Source organism: Penaeus chinensis, chromosome 7 (assembly GCF_019202785.1).
Source record: "Penaeus chinensis breed Huanghai No. 1 chromosome 7, ASM1920278v2, whole genome shotgun sequence".
In the NCBI taxonomy this organism is placed as follows: domain Eukaryota; kingdom Metazoa; phylum Arthropoda; class Malacostraca; order Decapoda; family Penaeidae; genus Penaeus; species Penaeus chinensis.
The window spans coordinates 11,923,394-11,944,245 of record NC_061825.1 but is presented as its reverse complement, the minus strand read 5'-3'; the positions used below and the strand labels follow the sequence as shown (position 1 = coordinate 11,944,245).

General features: G+C 43.0%; 2 protein-coding genes across 2 annotated transcripts; both read right to left on the bottom strand.

The window, feature by feature from the left end:
• LOC125027343 (cuticle protein 7-like) lies at positions 1 to 729 on the bottom strand. Its single transcript, XM_047616370.1, has 3 exons — positions 707 to 729; positions 462 to 548; positions 1 to 355 (listed from the first exon to the last, which is right to left on the bottom strand). Exons 1-3 carry the CDS (start codon positions 716 to 718, stop codon positions 62 to 64), a joined length of 393 nt encoding a protein of 130 aa, XP_047472326.1. The 5' UTR covers positions 719 to 729; the 3' UTR covers positions 1 to 61.
• Positions 730 to 3,691: 2,962 nt separating this feature from the next.
• On the bottom strand, positions 3,692 to 10,869 carry LOC125026864 (repetitive proline-rich cell wall protein 1-like). Its single transcript, XM_047615462.1, has 5 exons — positions 10,795 to 10,869; positions 9,967 to 9,993; positions 9,637 to 9,842; positions 8,646 to 8,766; positions 3,692 to 4,298 (listed from the first exon to the last, which is right to left on the bottom strand). The coding sequence occupies exons 1-5, from the start codon at positions 10,867 to 10,869 to the stop codon at positions 3,750 to 3,752; spliced, it is 978 nt and encodes a 325-aa protein (XP_047471418.1). The 3' UTR covers positions 3,692 to 3,749.
• Between the last annotated feature and the right edge of the window lie 9,983 nt (positions 10,870 to 20,852).

Below are 20,852 nucleotides of genomic sequence, written 5' to 3'. Positions count from 1 at the left end.
GTGATAGAATTTTCGTTTAATTAATAAATAGTTATCAAATGTATATTCAAGTTTGTTTCATTTAAGCATAGGCAGGAACAGGCTTGTAAGCAGGGGCGGGCTTGTAAGCAGGGGCGGGCTTGTAGGCAGGTGCAGGCTTGTACTCGGGATACTGAGCTTCACCCTCGTAGCTGACCTCAGCCACGTAACCAGAGTCGCCGTTGACAGTGTAGGCGACCTTCTGCAGGCGACCGTCGGGAAGGAGAACGAAGTAAGAACCCTGAGTATCGTAACCGTCGCGAGCTTCCTGGTGACCGAAATCGTTGCCGGAGTAGTCGTCCTTCACTGCATAGTTGAAGTCGTACTTGGCAGGAGCCTAAAGAAAGGTGAAAATAATATGTATCATATATGAACATTAACAACGATTTGTATCTTAATGAAATATATGTATAAGATTATCAGTATAGGAAAGTTTTTCTTACGTCGTAGGTTGCGGGAGGAGCATATCCGTAGGAAGGCTGTGAAGGAGCAGCCAAAGTTACGGCCACAAGGGCGAAAGCGATGACGGTCTGAAATTAGACACACATTTTAAAGTTTTGAAAAGAATTACTAATGTTATATAGTACATGCACCCGCACACATACATTCATGTTTATATGTGTAAACTATTATATTAGTCTTTGGGCGGTAAACATTATTTAGTATGAAAAGGATAAGGAATTCTCACCTTGGTGAACATGATGGTGGAGGTAGATCGAGTGTGATACTCAGAACATCGAGCTGTTGGCTTTTATACTCGTGGCAGAAAAAGTCACGCCCTCCGCCCCTCCCTTTCCCTCCTCTAACCAACCTTTACCTTGGTAGGGGAAGACGTAAGTAGTTTCAGTTGTTTGAAATAAGAATGATAATCTTCATCGAATCTATCTAATCCGTTTATGATTATAATTTTCACCTTATTTTCTGATTCTCTCTCTCACACGCACAGATAAATGTTTATGTGTAGCCAATAATATATATATATAAAGAGAATCTGTGCGAAGGCAGTGATTATTCTTGTTTATTGTAGTTTTCTTTTTATTGTAGTTTGAATTAACTCAGCAAGCTAATATTATCTCTACAATATACCATATAATGCATTTATATCAGACCGCGACAAGGCACGTTGGCGGTGCAGTGGCCTTTTATGGGCCAATTTCTATTCTGTTGTTGGTCCGACGCATGACCAAAATCTTATTGGGCCAATCATGGACCATCATAGATTCGATGCTTGGATTCCGCAAACAACCTACATTTGAAGGAGGTTTAATACCAAAAGAGTATCGGTGATCTTTTTCTTTAGCCGGCCGAAAACATAATAAAATAGAATGCACGATCTTAAACGAAGACCAGCTTTTTGAGATCACTATTATTCTGATGCAACAATATCTAAGTATAGTCGTTATTATATAAACTTCCATATTCCAGCGTTGACTCCATATTGGGGATTGGAAACAACACAAAATTTAAAAGTTTATCTTTTTACAAGGATTATGATGATTATCCTCCCTCTTGCAGCAGCACTTTTTATTTTACATTCCTAAATCAGCTTACAGGTTAATGATCACAAAGGTTATGTGCAAATGTTCAACGTCAAAGTACAAGAAAATCTTATATATATATATATATATATATATATATGTATATAGATATATTTATACAGCACACACACACACACACAATAGTTACACGCATATGAGCATAAGAGTGTGTTTATGCAACTATATAGATGTGTTAATATACTTATTTATACAGATGGATAGATAAATGAAAAGAAACAGAAAAGGAGAGTGGGGTGGGGGACATAAAATAGAACGAGAAACAATTTGACAAGGGCTGTTATATGAATTATTTATTTATTTACTAACATAATGCCATTTCAATTCTCTTATCTATGCAGTTAAGCTTCAATATTTAATCACGTATGGGAACAGCCACGAGCCGATGAATGTTGCAAACTCTGATTACAATGGCCGGGGAAATCTTTCGAATCAGTGCGTGATTTTAACTTCTGATTCTCTCTCACACACAGATACATGTGTGTAAATATAAAAATTACGATATATAAAGAGAATTTGTGCGAAAGAGACACAACGTTTTTTAAAGCAGTGATTATTATTGTTTATTGTAGTTTTCTTTTATGCAGGTAGAATTGACACAGCAAACTAATATTGTCTCCACAACATACCTTATAAGGTGTATATATCAGACAGCAACAAGAAGCGCAGTGGCCTTTCATAGGCCAATTAGCATAGTGTTATTGGTCCGACGCATTACCTACATCATATTGAGCCAGAAATGTACCCTCGTGGATTCGATGCGTGGATTCCGCAAACAACCTGCATTCTATGGAGGTTCAGTACCAGAAGAATATCAGTGATATTTTTTCTATAGCCGGCCGAAAGCAGAACAGAATGAAATGCATGATCTTAAATGAAGACCAGCTTCTTATGACCACTATTATTCAATATCTATGTATAGTCGCAATTATACAAATATGTAAAAAATCCAGTGTTGACTCAACATTGGCATTGAAAACAATGCAAAATTTAAAAGTCTATCTTTTCACAAAGATTATGATTATTCTCCTTGTAACTGCACTTGTTTTCGTTTTTAAATCAGCTTACAGGTCAATGATCAGAAAGGATTTTGCAAATGTTATGTAACGTTCGATGTTCAAGGTTAGAATATAAGAGAATATTACACTAAATTTTGAACCATCAAAAGAATGATTTCTTCCTTCGTACGGTGTCTTATCTCTGAACACAAATTACAGTTGCAACAAAATATTATGGCTTTTTAAATGTTAATCAAATGTTTATTTGATATTAATTGCATTGCGTGATTGAAGTGATTCTGATCCGCTGAGTATTGCTAGATCCAAAATTGATGAGTAATTGTGATACTTGAGAACCATGGGCATATTTCCAACTACAAAATATCTTGAATACTTTTATTATTTTATCAAGGCCAGCGCTTATGAAGAGAATTCGCGGCAATGACTTACCAATTACATATCCGTGTATGGGAGTAGGGTGGTTGATACTGATATAAATGCTGCTTAATGATAATGATAATCATTATGATAATAATGATACTAAAAAGAAAATTTCGCATAGCTAATATGTGCCGAAGAGACGCAAACGGCAATACACATGCGGAGATGAACTTGCCGGCGGAAGGTCGTTTAGGAGCGTACACAACTCAAGTTCATGGTGGTTTCTTCGTGCGCACATCTCATTGTGTATAACCACATTATTCTGTATATAGCCAATGTTATATACACCTTTGAAGTTACTGCAGACAGCTCACAATATTTGTTAGAGCGTTGGAAGATGTAATTATTACGGGAATCATTATGTTCATACCTATGTACAAATATTTCTGCAATGGTGAGTTTTACATCTTTTCCGCTTTTGCTCTCAGTTAAAAGTCTCTAGTCACAGAGAGCAATAATCTATATGTTCAAGATTTCAGGAGACATTTTAAACACTATTTCACTATTTCTAAATCATGACCTTCATAGGCAGTTTAAAACATCGCCTATTCCTCATGTCCAAATACACTCATACTGATTATAACTTCACAACTGTAAATATTTGAAATGACTTGTTTAGATTATATATATGTAAATATATTACCTCGCAATCTATCAGGATAGGCAATACAAATGAAATGTGATAGAATTTTTGTTTAATAAATATTCATCAAATGTATATTCAAATTTGTTTCATTTAAGCATAGGTCGGAGCCGGGTTGTAAGCAGGGGTGGGCTTGTAAGCAGGGGCGGGCTTGTAAGCAGGGGCGGGCTTGTAAGCAGGGGCGGGCTTATAGGCGGTGGCGGGCTTGTAGGCAGGGGCGGGCTTGTAAGCAGGGGCGGGCTTGTAAGCAGGGGCGGGCTTGTAAGCAGGGGCGGGCTTGTAAGCAGGGGCGGGCTTGTAAGCAGGGGCGGGCTTGTAAGCAGGGGCGGGCTTGTAAGCAGGGGCGGGCTTGTAAGCAGGGGCGGGCTTGTAAGCAGGGGCGGGCTTGTAAGCAGGGGCGGGCTTGTAAGCAGGGGCGGGCTTGTAAGCAGGGGCGGGCTTGTAAGCAGGGGCGGGCTTGTAAGCAGGGGCGGGCTTGTAAGCAGGGGCGGGCTTGTAAGCAGGGGCGGGCTTGTAAGCAGGGGCGGGCTTGTAAGCAGGGGCGGGCTTGTAAGCAGGGGCGGGCTTGTAAGCAGGGGCGGGCTTGTAAGCAGGGGCGGGCTTGTAAGCAGGGGCGGGCTTGTAAGCAGGGGCGGGCTTGTAAGCAGGGGCGGGCTTGTAAGCAGGGGCGGGCTTGTAAGCAGGGGCGGGCTTGTAAGCAGGGGCGGGCTTGTAAGCAGGGGCGGGCTTGTAAGCAGGGGCGGGCTTGTAAGCAGGGGCGGGCTTGTAAGCAGGGGCGGGCTTGTAAGCAGGGGCGGGCTTGTAAGCAGGGGCGGGCTTGTAAGCAGGGGCGGGCTTGTAAGCAGGGGCGGGCTTGTAAGCAGGGGCGGGCTTGTAAGCAGGGGCGGGCTTGTAAGCAGGGGCGGGCTTGTAAGCAGGGGCGGGCTTGTAAGCAGGGGCGGGCTTGTAAGCAGGGGCGGGCTTGTAAGCAGGGGCGGGCTTGTAAGCAGGGGCGGGCTTGTAAGCAGGGGCGGGCTTGTAAGCAGGGGCGGGCTTGTAAGCAGGGGCGGGCTTGTAAGCAGGGGCGGGCTTGTAAGCAGGGGCGGGCTTGTAAGCAGGGGCGGGCTTGTAAGCAGGGGCGGGCTTGTAAGCAGGGGCGGGCTTGTAAGCAGGGGCGGGCTTGTAAGCAGGGGCGGGCTTGTAAGCAGGGGCGGGCTTGTAAGCAGGGGCGGGCTTGTAAGCAGGGGCGGGCTTGTAAGCAGGGGCGGGCTTGTAAGCAGGGGCGGGCTTGTAAGCAGGGGCGGGCTTGTAAGCAGGGGCGGGCTTGTAAGCAGGGGCGGGCTTGTAAGCAGGGGCGGGCTTGTAAGCAGGGGCGGGCTTGTAAGCAGGGGCGGGCTTGTAAGCAGGGGCGGGCTTGTAAGCAGGGGCGGGCTTGTAAGCAGGGGCGGGCTTGTAAGCAGGGGCGGGCTTGTAAGCAGGGGCGGGCTTGTAAGCAGGGGCGGGCTTGTAAGCAGGGGCGGGCTTGTAAGCAGGGGCGGGCTTGTAAGCAGGGGCGGGCTTGTAAGCAGGGGCGGGCTTGTAAGCAGGGGCGGGCTTGTAAGCAGGGGCGGGCTTGTAAGCAGGGGCGGGCTTGTAAGCAGGGGCGGGCTTGTAAGCAGGGGCGGGCTTGTAAGCAGGGGCGGGCTTGTAAGCAGGGGCGGGCTTGTAAGCAGGGGCGGGCTTGTAAGCAGGGGCGGGCTTGTAAGCAGGGGCGGGCTTGTAAGCAGGGGCGGGCTTGTAAGCAGGGGCGGGCTTGTAAGCAGGGGCGGGCTTGTAAGCAGGGGCGGGCTTGTAAGCAGGGGCGGGCTTGTAAGCAGGGGCGGGCTTGTAAGCAGGGGCGGGCTTGTAAGCAGGGGCGGGCTTGTAAGCAGGGGCGGGCTTGTAAGCAGGGGCGGGCTTGTAAGCAGGGGCGGGCTTGTAAGCAGGGGCGGGCTTGTAAGCAGGGGCGGGCTTGTAAGCAGGGGCGGGCTTGTAAGCAGGGGCGGGCTTGTAAGCAGGGGCGGGCTTGTAAGCAGGGGCGGGCTTGTAAGCAGGGGCGGGCTTGTAAGCAGGGGCGGGCTTGTAAGCAGGGGCGGGCTTGTAAGCAGGGGCGGGCTTGTAAGCAGGGGCGGGCTTGTAAGCAGGGGCGGGCTTGTAAGCAGGGGCGGGCTTGTAAGCAGGGGCGGGCTTGTAAGCAGGGGCGGGCTTGTAAGCAGGGGCGGGCTTGTAAGCAGGGGCGGGCTTGTAAGCAGGGGCGGGCTTGTAAGCAGGGGCGGGCTTGTAAGCAGGGGCGGGCTTGTAAGCAGGGGCGGGCTTGTAAGCAGGGGCGGGCTTGTAAGCAGGGGCGGGCTTGTAAGCAGGGGCGGGCTTGTAAGCAGGGGCGGGCTTGTAAGCAGGGGCGGGCTTGTAAGCAGGGGCGGGCTTGTAAGCAGGGGCGGGCTTGTAAGCAGGGGCGGGCTTGTAAGCAGGGGCGGGCTTGTAAGCAGGGGCGGGCTTGTAAGCAGGGGCGGGCTTGTAAGCAGGGGCGGGCTTGTAAGCAGGGGCGGGCTTGTAAGCAGGGGCGGGCTTGTAAGCAGGGGCGGGCTTGTAAGCAGGGGCGGGCTTGTAAGCAGGGGCGGGCTTGTAAGCAGGGGCGGGCTTGTAAGCAGGGGCGGGCTTGTAAGCAGGGGCGGGCTTGTAAGCAGGGGCGGGCTTGTAAGCAGGGGCGGGCTTGTAAGCAGGGGCGGGCTTGTAAGCAGGGGCGGGCTTGTAAGCAGGGGCGGGCTTGTAAGCAGGGGCGGGCTTGTAAGCAGGGGCGGGCTTGTAAGCAGGGGCGGGCTTGTAAGCAGGGGCGGGCTTGTAAGCAGGGGCGGGCTTGTAAGCAGGGGCGGGCTTGTAAGCAGGGGCGGGCTTGTAAGCAGGGGCGGGCTTGTAAGCAGGGGCGGGCTTGTAAGCAGGGGCGGGCTTGTAAGCAGGGGCGGGCTTGTAAGCAGGGGCGGGCTTGTAAGCAGGGGCGGGCTTGTAAGCAGGGGCGGGCTTGTAAGCAGGGGCGGGCTTGTAAGCAGGGGCGGGCTTGTAAGCAGGGGCGGGCTTGTAAGCAGGGGCGGGCTTGTAAGCAGGGGCGGGCTTGTAAGCAGGGGCGGGCTTGTAAGCAGGGGCGGGCTTGTAAGCAGGGGCGGGCTTGTAAGCAGGGGCGGGCTTGTAAGCAGGGGCGGGCTTGTAAGCAGGGGCGGGCTTGTAAGCAGGGGCGGGCTTGTAAGCAGGGGCGGGCTTGTAAGCAGGGGCGGGCTTGTAAGCAGGGGCGGGCTTGTAAGCAGGGGCGGGCTTGTAAGCAGGGGCGGGCTTGTAAGCAGGGGCGGGCTTGTAAGCAGGGGCGGGCTTGTAAGCAGGGGCGGGCTTGTAAGCAGGGGCGGGCTTGTAAGCAGGGGCGGGCTTGTAAGCAGGGGCGGGCTTGTAAGCAGGGGCGGGCTTGTAAGCAGGGGCGGGCTTGTAAGCAGGGGCGGGCTTGTAAGCAGGGGCGGGCTTGTAAGCAGGGGCGGGCTTGTAAGCAGGGGCGGGCTTGTAAGCAGGGGCGGGCTTGTAAGCAGGGGCGGGCTTGTAAGCAGGGGCGGGCTTGTAAGCAGGGGCGGGCTTGTAAGCAGGGGCGGGCTTGTAAGCAGGGGCGGGCTTGTAAGCAGGGGCGGGCTTGTAAGCAGGGGCGGGCTTGTAAGCAGGGGCGGGCTTGTAAGCAGGGGCGGGCTTGTAAGCAGGGGCGGGCTTGTAAGCAGGGGCGGGCTTGTAAGCAGGGGCGGGCTTGTAAGCAGGGGCGGGCTTGTAAGCAGGGGCGGGCTTGTAAGCAGGGGCGGGCTTGTAAGCAGGGGCGGGCTTGTAAGCAGGGGCGGGCTTGTAAGCAGGGGCGGGCTTGTAAGCAGGGGCGGGCTTGTAAGCAGGGGCGGGCTTGTAAGCAGGGGCGGGCTTGTAAGCAGGGGCGGGCTTGTAAGCAGGGGCGGGCTTGTAAGCAGGGGCGGGCTTGTAAGCAGGGGCGGGCTTGTAAGCAGGGGCGGGCTTGTAAGCAGGGGCGGGCTTGTAAGCAGGGGCGGGCTTGTAAGCAGGGGCGGGCTTGTAAGCAGGGGCGGGCTTGTAAGCAGGGGCGGGCTTGTAAGCAGGGGCGGGCTTGTAAGCAGGGGCGGGCTTGTAAGCAGGGGCGGGCTTGTAAGCAGGGGCGGGCTTGTAAGCAGGGGCGGGCTTGTAAGCAGGGGCGGGCTTGTAAGCAGGGGCGGGCTTGTAAGCAGGGGCGGGCTTGTAAGCAGGGGCGGGCTTGTAAGCAGGGGCGGGCTTGTAAGCAGGGGCGGGCTTGTAAGCAGGGGCGGGCTTGTAAGCAGGGGCGGGCTTGTAAGCAGGGGCGGGCTTGTAAGCAGGGGCGGGCTTGTAAGCAGGGGCGGGCTTGTAAGCAGGGGCGGGCTTGTAAGCAGGGGCGGGCTTGTAAGCAGGGGCGGGCTTGTAAGCAGGGGCGGGCTTGTAAGCAGGGGCGGGCTTGTAAGCAGGGGCGGGCTTGTAAGCAGGGGCGGGCTTGTAAGCAGGGGCGGGCTTGTAAGCAGGGGCGGGCTTGTAAGCAGGGGCGGGCTTGTAAGCAGGGGCGGGCTTGTAAGCAGGGGCGGGCTTGTAAGCAGGGGCGGGCTTGTAAGCAGGGGCGGGCTTGTAAGCAGGGGCGGGCTTGTAAGCAGGGGCGGGCTTGTAAGCAGGGGCGGGCTTGTAAGCAGGGGCGGGCTTGTAAGCAGGGGCGGGCTTGTAAGCAGGGGCGGGCTTGTAAGCAGGGGCGGGCTTGTAAGCAGGGGCGGGCTTGTAAGCAGGGGCGGGCTTGTAAGCAGGGGCGGGCTTGTAAGCAGGGGCGGGCTTGTAAGCAGGGGCGGGCTTGTAAGCAGGGGCGGGCTTGTAAGCAGGGGCGGGCTTGTAAGCAGGGGCGGGCTTGTAAGCAGGGGCGGGCTTGTAAGCAGGGGCGGGCTTGTAAGCAGGGGCGGGCTTGTAAGCAGGGGCGGGCTTGTAAGCAGGGGCGGGCTTGTAAGCAGGGGCGGGCTTGTAAGCAGGGGCGGGCTTGTAAGCAGGGGCGGGCTTGTAAGCAGGGGCGGGCTTGTAAGCAGGGGCGGGCTTGTAAGCAGGGGCAAATATCTTTATTTAGATGGCTCTGCCTTGCATACATTCATTATGGTGAGTCATGCCAGAACTTGTGAAAATAATTCGCGGCAATAACTTACCAATGGCATATCCGTGTATGGGAGTAGGGTGGTTGAGATATTTAATTGAATGCTGCTTATTGAACTTACCGGCGGAAAGTCACTCAGGACCTTAAGTAACAAGTTTTTGGTTGTTTCTTCGTACGCACATCTCATTGAGGATAGCTGTAGTACTCTGTATACAGCTAATGTTATAAACAGCTCACAATATTTGTTAGTGTTGGGAGATGGAATCGATGTGAGAATCAATATTAAGTTCACACCTGTACGTACAGATCTTTCTGCTATGATAGAGTTTTACATTTTTTTCGCTTAGAAGCCTCTAGTTACAGATAGAAGCAATTCATGTTTAAAATTTCAGAAGACATTTTAAACTATGATTGTCTGCACACTATTTCGCTATTTCTAAATGATGAGCTTCCTGTAATTGCAGCGTCATTGGCAGTTCATAAAATCGCCCATTACTCGTGCCTAAATTCACTCATACGGGGCTTGTAGGAAGTTGAATATAACTTCACAATTGTAAGCATTTGAAATGACTCGTTATTTGGATTATATATATGTATGTATACGTGTGTATGTAAATGTAACCTCTCAATCTTTTAGGATAGGCAATACAAGTGAATGGTAATAGAATTTTCGTTTAATTAATAAATAGTCATCCAATGTATATTCAGGTTTGTTTCATTTAAGCATAGACAGGAGCAGGGTTGTAAGTAGGGGCGGATTTGTAAGCGGGGGCGGGCTTGTAAGCAGGGGCGGGCTTGTAGGCAGGTGCAGGCTTGTGCTCGGGGTACTGAGCTTCACCCTCGTAGCTGACCTCAGCCACGTAACCAGAGTCGCCGTTGACAGTGTAGGCGACCTTCTGCAAGCGACCGTCGGGAAGGAGAACGTAGTAAGAACCCTGAGTATCGTAACCGTCGCGAGCTTCCTGTTGACCGAAGTCGTTTCCGGAGTAGTCGTCCTTCACGGCATATTTGAAGTCGTACTTGGCAGGAGCCTAAAGAAGAGTGAAATGAATGTATAAAATATGAAAATTAACAACGATTTATATCTTTATGAGATATATGTATAAAGTTATCAGTACATCCGTAGGAGGGCTGTGAAGGAGCAGCCAAAGTTACGGCCACAAGGGTGAGAGCGACGACGGTCTGAAATTAGATACAAACTTTAAAGTTTTGAAAATAATTACTAAAGTAATATAGTACATGGAACCATAAACACAGAAGCATACATATATGTCTATGTATGTGTGTAAACTATTATATTACACTTTGGGCGGTAAACATTATGCAGAATGAAAAGGATTAGGGATTCTCACCTTAGTGAACATGATGGTAAAGGTAGATCGAGTGTGATATTTAAAATGTCGACCAGTTGGCTTTTAAACTCGTGACTGAAAAAGGCACACCCTCCACCCCTCCCTTTCCCTCCTCTAACCAACCTTTACCTTGGTAGGGGAAGACGTAAGTAGTTTACGTACAGATGCATGTGTGTGTAAATATAAAAATGAATATATACATATATATATATATATATATATATATATACTCTGTGAGAGAGATAGACACAATGTCTTTATAAGCATTGATTATTATTGTTTATTTTAGTTTCATTTTCTTTGCAGTTAGAATTGACAAAACAAACCAATATTGTCTCAACAACAGCTGAACAGCTGAACATTTACAAGAAAAGAGGAACCGAAGTTCGAAAGGAGAAGAGGAGATGGGAGAACTAATTGCTGGCTACCTAGCAAAAATGAAATATTTGTATGAGAAACTAAAGGTAGGGGACATAACCCTTTGCTGGTCATAATTATGGGCGATGTCGTATCGGGCAAGTCTATCGTATTTATCTAAGCATTAAAATAGGGAGTTCTTGACCTATGGATTCATTTCGTTTATTTATTTTTATTAATTATTTAACAAATCTTCCCCCTTGTAGTAAACTACGAAGCCACCATCTGTGTTCATTTCGGTCTCTTCGTGAGTCTTCGAGATTCCAGTGTAGTTTGCGATCCTAAACATTAGTGGCCAGTCTGTGTACTCTTGTATTCAGTGGTTCCAGGTTACATTGATGTTAATGAAGTAGATCCATAGTAAAGCTATGTTTTGTATGGCCTGCAGTGCTAGTACTGAGGAGTGGGAGATGGCATTTAGTGGGACCGGTGGGTATTCAATTACTGGCCTGACCAAGGCTATGTATAGATGGAGTTTGGTCTCTTCTGAACACCCCGAGAATCTCAGCTTTGTGAGGACGGTTTTAGCTTTTGTCCTCCGTTCTTTGATATGGGAGGCAATACCAATTTTTGTGACTTTCAGCTCTAGAATTCTTCCTTCATTGGTGTATTTTACAGCTACATTTTCCAAATTCAGGACCCCTGGTTTGGTTCTGGCAACTAGTCTTACTAGAAATTTGTCAATGTTGGTTTTGACTTTCCAGGCTTTCTCTGGTTAATCATACCAATTATTCTATCGGTTACCAGGCTTTAAAGTGTATCTCTAGGTGAGGGGTGACAAATAATTTGTTTGATGTCATCTACATGCATAATGTTGCTACGTATTTATGGTGCCGGTATGGATGTGGTGTAGACTATGTCCAACGTTGGCGAGAGAGCTCCACTGTGGAACCCCACTCTGGAGCATGGATTCATTGCCAACTATTGTGTTCAGTTTTAATCTTCCTTTTCTGTCATCGAAAAAATACTCAAAAATAAGTGCGGGAAAATTTAGTTTTGAGCTGATATTTTAACACTGGTTGCCAGACTTTGTCAAATGCAATATCTCTGAGGACGATGTTGACTATGTTCTTGTTTGCTAAAGCCAGAGCAATTTCCTCGTATTCTACCGCTATTGTTGCGCCTGTGACACAGGAAGCATGGAAGCCATATTTCGGGAATTGAGTAGATTATTTTTCTTGAGGTAGTTGCATAGTCTTATATTGATTATTTTCTCCAAGAGCATGCCAGGTATCTCTAGGAGAGAGATAGGCATGCAATTCTCCGGGGTGTTTGGTGCTTTACCAGCTTGTGGTATTAAGGTTTATTAATGTTTTTTTTTTTTTAATTTTACTGGGAAATGGCCTGATGCTAGCGAGGAATTGATATTTAGCTATAGTCTGCGAATCCTTTCTGGTGGAAGATTCATGATTTCTGTTTTATTTATTTATTTATTTATTTACTTATTTCATTTATTTTTTTATTTATTTATTTTTTTTTTTTTTGCTCAGGCCCGGTGATTTATTTTTCATTCCCTTAATTGTATTTGTAATCTCCTTTGTGGTGATGGGACTGATTAGCTTCTGTTCTATGAACAGATTATTGAGATCTACTACTGGGACGGTGGTGAAAACCATTTCTTTGGTCGAAGCTCGCGTTTTCTTCATTCGAAATTCTGAAGATATTTGTCCAGTATCTTTGGTGAACGGCCTCCTTATCTATATCTTGAAATTGTTTGTTGCCAAGATGATCATACACATACGGGCTGTGCTGGTTGTCATTTCCCATGAGGTTCTTCAGTTGCCTCCAGAATTCTTGAGGGTCTCTTACTTTTGATGCAAGTTTCTGGGCGAGTTCTACCCATTTGTTGTTTGCCATTGCCTTGCATTCTTCTACCAATTCTGTTTGTATTTCCTTGTATCATCATCTGAGTTTCTGCTCCCATCCCCTTGTATGGGCCAGGTCATTTAGTCTCCTGGTGTAGTGATCTAAAAGATTAACCTCCGATCCTTATTACAAAATCTAGCTGCCACCACCTGGTTAATTCGTCCAGGAACGTAAATTGGTGTTTGTAAAGTGAGAGGCATGTAGAAGAGTGTAAGAAGAATGTAAGAAAGCAAGTGTAGGTGCAGAAAATACCAATGTTCGAGGGTCTACACTGCGGTTAACGTGGTTATGCCGAGATGGAGTGCGTGTCGACCTAAAGCCGGTAGTGAATACAGACTTATAGCATTTGAATTTGATCACATCAATTTAAGACTTAAAGTTCTTGGAACGCAAGGGGAGACATAATGGAATCTTAAAAACCAGAATATCAAGTTACAAAAGTTTATTAAAATACTAAAAAAACACTGGAAATTCACAAAATCAAAGTTAAAATGGAGAATTATCCTCCAGTATCCAAAAAAACAACAACAAAAAAACACAGGGGTACATAAGCAAAAAACAAAAAACAAAAAATTTTGCTTTTGATATTAAAAAGCTTAAAACTGAACATAGAACACTAAAATGTAATGCAAATAAAAAGTGACAAATCCTAAAAAATGTACCAAAACGACAAACCTCCGCAACGGAAAGCACATCACCCCATTAAAAAAGAGTGAAAAAAGTTACAAAAATGCCATCTTACCGCCTCTCAGTCTTGATACCCTCGCGACCAACAGACCAGTGCCCCACGTCTAAAAGATGCTCTCTCCCCCCTAAAGCAGAATGTGCTCTCCTTTACGGTAAGGTAAAAAGAAAACGAGAATAAAAAGCAATACAGCCATTATAATTAACACACACACAAAAAAAAAAAAAAAAAAAAAAACAATCACAATAAAAAAATAAAATCTTACTCCTCCCTAGCTTCCCGGAAACGGTCATCCACTGGCATGGTCGGCCTCATTGGTTCATAAGGGGTTCCTCCATCCCTTGGATGGAGATTCACTACACTGGTACTGGATTTGTAGGAGTTGTAAGTTTAGAGGTGATGGGATGTGGTAACGAGCGGTAGCCTCTGTAGGGAATACTTTCTTTTCTGGCACCCAGTATGGCATTAAACCATCTTTCCGTCCCCTGGTCTATATGTACGGAGGCTCTCCCGTTTAGATCCCTTACTTCTCTGTTGTTTAGTTCCCTGATTTCTCTGTTGTTGAGTATATATATATTTTTTTCCGTCTGCATTCTTGTAGCAAGGTGTTCGGGCTGCAAGTATGATAATAGGATTTGTGGAGATATCAAAAACGATTGTTTAGTGATCATTTGTGGTGATGTCTCCTGGTGATAGTCTAGTGTTTAGGTGGGCACATCTGTTTGTAAGAACCAGGTCAGGGCAGGTGGCGGCGTTTTGCCTTATCAGAGTGAGGAAGTCAGGGCCCAGGTGTGATAGTCAACGAGGCTATCAGCCATGAGTTAAACGAGGCTATTTCCGACGACGTTATTATTTTCTATGTAGCCAAGTCGTGTCATGATGTAAACCGGTTTTTGTAACATCAGGAGCCGTAGGAAGACTGGGTAAGGGAGGTAGGGTCGGCGAGGTGGGAGATATCCGGTGGCTATGACTATTGGGCCTCTTTTGGTTTCAATTTCGATACCAAGGAATTCTTCCTCAAAATCATGCAGAATTGTGTGTTGTAGTCCCTTCATTATGGCTAGAGCTACTCCGTCTGCTATTTCTCATGAAATGTTTCTTTGGTAGGTATTATGTTTCTTTGGTAGGTATTATATTGAAAGATTTTGATTGTGCCTTGGTCTTTTTGTCCGTGGCTGTTGATTAGTATCATATGTGGATGGTGTGTTGTATATGCGTTTGTATGTTCAAACTTCCGGGTGTTCCATTGAAGAACGTTGTGCTGTATTATTCTAAGGGAGTTGGCTTTGATGTTTTATTTGTGGAAGTTGGTACTTTGCAGTAGTCATTCTGATCCCCTTCAGTTTTTGTCTCTGCTGGATCATCTCTGCTGTTATTTCAATAGAGCCTGCTTCGAGGAGTGCCTTGGTTTTGTTTTCCATATACCAGTATTTTTTGTTGGTGAATTGGAATTTTATCTGCCCGGTTTTTATTTCTTTCCCCAGCATGTGTTTTCCAAATGTTGTGTATCTTTTGGGATCTTGAGTGAATAGCTAAAGGCCATTGTCTGTTGGGTCAGCTGGGATTCCACCATACAGTACCTTAGTGAGTTTTGTGTACGCTTCGTTTAAGATGCAGTGCGGTGTGTCTGTTTATATCTCGATTATCTCAGCCGTGGACTGTTGACGTCTGCCTGATTCGTTTACAAACCCCCAACAGTCGTATGACTGGGAATTGCAAATAGGATGGAAAAGTAGATGTCAAAATTGCCATTTTACTCTGGTTTGAACATGTTATAATTGACAGCAAACACTAGAAAGGGATATTAAGATTTCATCCCTACTTGACAAAAAAAGTGTCCCCAAGATCCGTTAATTTATTTCCGCTAATATTTCGGAATTAGAATACTAAGTGTAATCTTTTCAATTTTATTGACACAAAATATATGATTGAAATTGATTTTTTTAAAGTTTTCCTTTCATTATTCATATACTATTCTTGTTGTATGGTTGCAGTAACACTGAAAGATTAGTATTTGAAAAAAAGTATATATATCGCTTGCATTTACTTTTTCCATGACACAGATTAAAATAAAATGACCCTGCCAAAGATAACAGAAATGTAAAGTGCCATTTTCCTGACTGCCAAAGTCAGTAGTCATATAGACTACTACAACCCTGTTCAATACATTATATATATGTGTATATATACACATATATATGTATAAACACACACACACCAATCTTACCAAATATACAGTTACTTTTCCAAAGCTCTTTCAGAGATAGCAATAATGTGAAATTACCTAAATATTACAGCAGGTAACGGGGATATAAATTTATGCAACCCTGCCATAGTCAACAGTGGTGCACATTCGTATAGCCCTGCCAAGGTGAACAATGATGCTAATTCCCGCAACCCTATCAAAGGCAAGTGATGTAAATTATAATTTCGACATTGCTTTGAAACGCAGTCGTAAATGCCATATACCAACAAATATTGGTAAATCTAAGAAACATCTCTAACCACGACGATGGCCGGCGCAACAAATACAATAACAGGGTTATCAATTTCCTTTAGTCACCCTGATGTCACGGTAACATTCGCGGCTGTGGACCAGGAGGGTCTCGAGTTTAAATCCCACTCACGGTTCGATGTTAGTAAGGTCATCCACTCAGAGAAACGGTCGCCAACTGTCAAATACTTTTGATAGAAGGCACTTTCTTAGCCCTTGCAAGAAAGTTCGTGACGTAAAACCGAATCAGAGTATTTTTATTTATTAATTTGTGTATCCATTCCTTTATTTTATCCACTTTATTAACTTGCAGCACACCAGCAACCAAGGACTTGCGGGGAGCCTTGGTCTATGGTGAAATATAACAATATAACATATACTACTAACAGTGACAATACCTGGAATTTATATCGTATATGTACCTCCTGAGATTATCTTTAAGTATCATTCATGATCAAGGACACCATATGTGGGCGTCCACCTACCTTTCCCTGTCGTACTATAGAACGACCCCACCCATTTCTCAACAACATAGAGCTTCGTGTCACTATCTACCTCCGATTTCCTTATAATGATCGCAAAAATGCTTTGTTGCATGTGAACCACTCACGACGAAGGTTCCAGCGAAATCACGTAACATAACGTAATTAATTTGTTATGTAAGTAATAATGTATGTCTTATTACTTATTAAATGACGTTCATTTCTAGACTGCCGTCGTTCTGGCCTTTGTGACTGTCGCTGTAGCTGCTCCCTCACAGCGTGCCTACGGATATGCCCCGAAACCCATATATTTTCCTGTGTGTGCTATATATTTCATTTCAACAAATACCTCATGAAATTTTATTTCATGGACAAAATATAATCCACAACATTTCAATAGGAACCTGCCAAGTACGACTTCAACGTCACTGTCAATGAGGTCAGCTACGAGGGTGAGGCCCGGCACCCCATTACAAGCCTGTCCCTGCCTACATGCTTATAAGCATGCTCCCACCTACAAGCCAACCCCAATCATATGCTTAATATTCCATCAATAAATGTGATAATTTATAAGATTTTCCTCTATTGTATTATCTTCCCTATACAGCCCCGCAGGAGAACCGTAAATCATTTTTAAATGCTGTATGTTTTGACATTCCATTTCTCCATTCCCACCCCCTTGTGTGTGTGCATACATACATACATACATACATACATACATACATACATACATACATACATGCATACATACATACATACATACATACATACATACATACATACATACATACATACATACATACACATATACATACATACATGCACACATATATACTATACATATACATATACTTAAATATGTGTGTATATATGACAGACGGATAGATGGACAGATAGGTAGGTGAATAGAGATATCCATGTGCGTGTATTTTTCAATAGAAAATATGTATACGTGATTTCACGTTTTATGATTCACCCGCTCTGCTAACATAAGATCAGTATACAAATATTTCACAGAAGTATATGTGAGATTAATTAGTTTTATGGAACTACGATGAAGGCGTAATTACATTTTGTAATTGTGTATTTATGATATATATAGCACATATTCATAACCTTATCTGAATCAGGATTGTAAAAAAATAAAAAAAAAAAATAGATAAAAAAGATCGCTATAAAAAACATTAATTACCAAGAAGTTGGCTTCAATTTAGCTATATCACACAGATATATATATATTATATATATATGTATATATATATATATATATATATATATATATATATTTATGTATATGTTTGTATGTGTGTGTGAATATATATATATATATATATATATATATATATATATATATATATATATTACAGCACATCAGTCTTGTACTATTTATTTGTGTTATCCTTTAGATTTTTTCAGTATAAATTAGCTTCCCATATCCAACCTATGTGGGTGAATACAAAATATACAATGATTTTTATATGTATTTTAGGTAGAGTATCTTCTCAAGAGATTATATATGGTATATTCCTTTGCTAATTAAACGAGAGCAGAATACAAGGAAATACTTAATCACCGGACAGGAAAAACAATATGCATCCACTTTAGTTTTGTCTGATAAGAAAGTCTAGTCAAGGTTTATTGCCCCCTTTGTTATTGTGACGTTGTTAAATAAATGTAATGGAAATTAACAGAAACTCCTTCGCACTTACTTAAACTGCACGTCAATGCTTGAGTCGCGTATCCTTTGCAAATGAGGCCACTGTGTACCACTCTCCAGCCTTGGAATATAATCGCTGATGCCTCTTATATTCATTCTTCTCATGCGCTACAAGACCATTGGCATTTCAACCTAATATTCTTTTCCCTCTTATCAAATCGTGCAGCTAACAAGGGATACTTTACTCTGGACCAAACTATTATGATATCGTCCATACATAGTATCTCAAGACGAACTATGCTTTCTAAATACAAGTTTACAAGATTAGCGACCTGTTTGTTTGCAAATTCTATCAACATTGAGTTTGTAGGTCATGGAATGAAGGGTATTTAATATGTGATTATAAAGGAACATTATAAGGACAGCAGTAATAATATAGAGTAGCTACACAATGAATCACCGAGTTATTTGTGCATAAATGCTATAAACACACACATACATATATAAATATATATATATATATATATATATATATATATATATATATAAATGTATATATACACACACACACACACACACATATATATATATATATATATATATATATGAGTACATATATGTATGTATACATATGAGGGCATATATGTATGTATATATGAGTATGTATATACACAATCGCATATATTTATATATATATGCATAAATACAAATAAAGATGTATATATTTATATTTGTATATGTTTATATATATGTATACATACATGTATATATATATATATATATATATATATATATATATATACATATATGTGTGTGTGTGTGTATATATATATATATATATATATATATATATATATATATATATATACATACACACCCATATATGTATTTATCTATATATGTATGTATGTATGCATATATATATATGTATATATATATATATATATATATATATATATATATATATTCTATATATGTATGTATGTATGCATATATATATTTATGAATATATATATATATATATATATATATATATATATATATATATATATTCACACACACACACACACACACACCACACACACACACACACACACACACACACACACACACACACACACACACACACACACACACACACACACACACACACACACACACACACACAAACACACACACACAAACACACACACACGTGTGTGTGTTTATATATACACACACATATAAACACATACTTATATATATATATATATATATTTATATATATAATATATATATATGTATATATATATATATATATATATATATATATATATATATATATATATATATATTTATAGAGACACATACAATTCAGTATAGACAAGACAAACGCTCGCTGCAAAACGGTCACAGGAAATATATGACAACTTCATCACTTGCCGTGCGAATCACGCCCTGATATCAAATTAATTATGAGCTATGTGTACAGTACACTGCTTTATCGCTCAGCGAAATCCGAATAGGCAGTCTCAGGGTTATTTATACGTGGGCCGATGTAAAGAATAAAGCTAATTCTGTTACGGTACTTATGACTGTTCCTCAGTGAAGATTTCATCTGTGGGTATTACATGATAAATGATAAGGAAAAAAGGCATCATTCACCAGCGTCATATCTCCCTTCTCTGCCTGTAATATACTTTTACTGGATGTCAGCCTTATTATTGTTACAATTATTATGATTACCATGGTTATTATCATTAACATTCCTACCATTATTGTTGTTACTATTGCTGTCATTATTTCAGTCATTATAATTATCGCCGTCATCGTTATTGCTAGCATTATCATTATTATTACTGTAACTATAATTTCGTATAATCATAATTATCATCACTAATGCCACCTTCATAATTATCACTAACAGCACGGTTATTATTGCTGTAAAGATTATGATTATTATCATTATTGTTATTTTTGCAAGTACTATTGCTTATAATGGCACCATCACCACGATGAATATCATTAGCATTATTATTATGTTTGTTATCATCATTTGTTTACACTTTATTACCAGTAATAAGAACAGTAATTGCATTATTGCAATCATTATCACCATCATTATGCGTACCATTATTATCATCACTATCATCCTGTATATAATTATCGTTTTATCATGTGAGTTTCATGTGTGTTTATGTGTGTATATACATGCACTCATACAATGACAATGTCAGTCCTTTTCTAAAGGAAGGGTTGCACTCCACCTTGATGTATAAAAAAGTAGCATACAAAGAAACAATATTTGAAATATATAAATATGTAAATAAATACGGAAATATACTATACATATGAATAGATAAAACACACACACACACACACACACACACACACACACACACACACACACACACACAACTATATACACCATCCTTGACAATGACTTGAATCCGCTTCTCAGAAGGCAGCAAGAGAGAATAAACCACTACGCCATACGACCCAATTCTCGGGCGCTCGCGGGCTTGTGGGAGACGAGTCATTGTCAGCGAGGGACATATGTTTTTTTTTTGTCTAAAATGTGTTATTGCATTCTTCCATCTGACATATCATATGTCATAAATGTTTGGATTGGTCTGATTTTGATTGGGGATTATTATTTACCAGACATTGAAAAAAAAGAAAAAAAAAAGGGACATTTAAATTCATTATAAGAAACATTAGCTACTACAAAAATCAAGAAACAGCATCTTTAACTATATTTCTAACAAATATGAGTTCTATACCTTGTCAAGGATTTAAACCTTACGGGAGATCCCATAGTTTTACAACTACTTGAATAATGAAATTAACAAGCAAGATCTAATCCTTCAGTATCAGTACATTAAACGGGAAAGTGCAATCACCATTATTTACATTAAACTTCCTGCTGCATATCTATATGTTTACAGCTGATTAATCAAGACTTTTAAATCTAGATTGGACAGGCGGCACTCGTTACTATTCAGATTATAAATTGCCAAATAATTTCAGAATTACTAACTTCGATTTGATTCTTTCCCCATTTACACGAATTGAATGAAGTATAAGAGGGATACAAATTAAAGTAATG

Excerpts from the sequence above, each read along its gene's own strand:
- LOC125027343 (XM_047616370.1), bottom strand. Across the intron at positions 356-461 it reads CTCCTCCCGCAACCTACGAC|GCTCCTGCCAAGTACGACTT; the intron begins GTAAGAAAAACT and ends ACCTTTCTTTAG.
- LOC125026864 (XM_047615462.1), bottom strand. The coding sequence starts at position 10,869 with ATGTTTAGGATCGCAAACTACACTGGAATCTCGAAGACTCACGAAGAG. Across the intron at positions 9,994-10,794 it reads TGAACACAGATGGTGGCTTC|ACCGTCGTCGCTCTCACCCT; the intron begins GTAGTTTACTAC and ends ATCTAATTTCAG. Across the intron at positions 8,767-9,636 it reads TACGAGGGTGAAGCTCAGTA|TGCTTACAAGCCCGCCCCTG; the intron begins CCCCGAGCACAA and ends GATATTTGCCCC.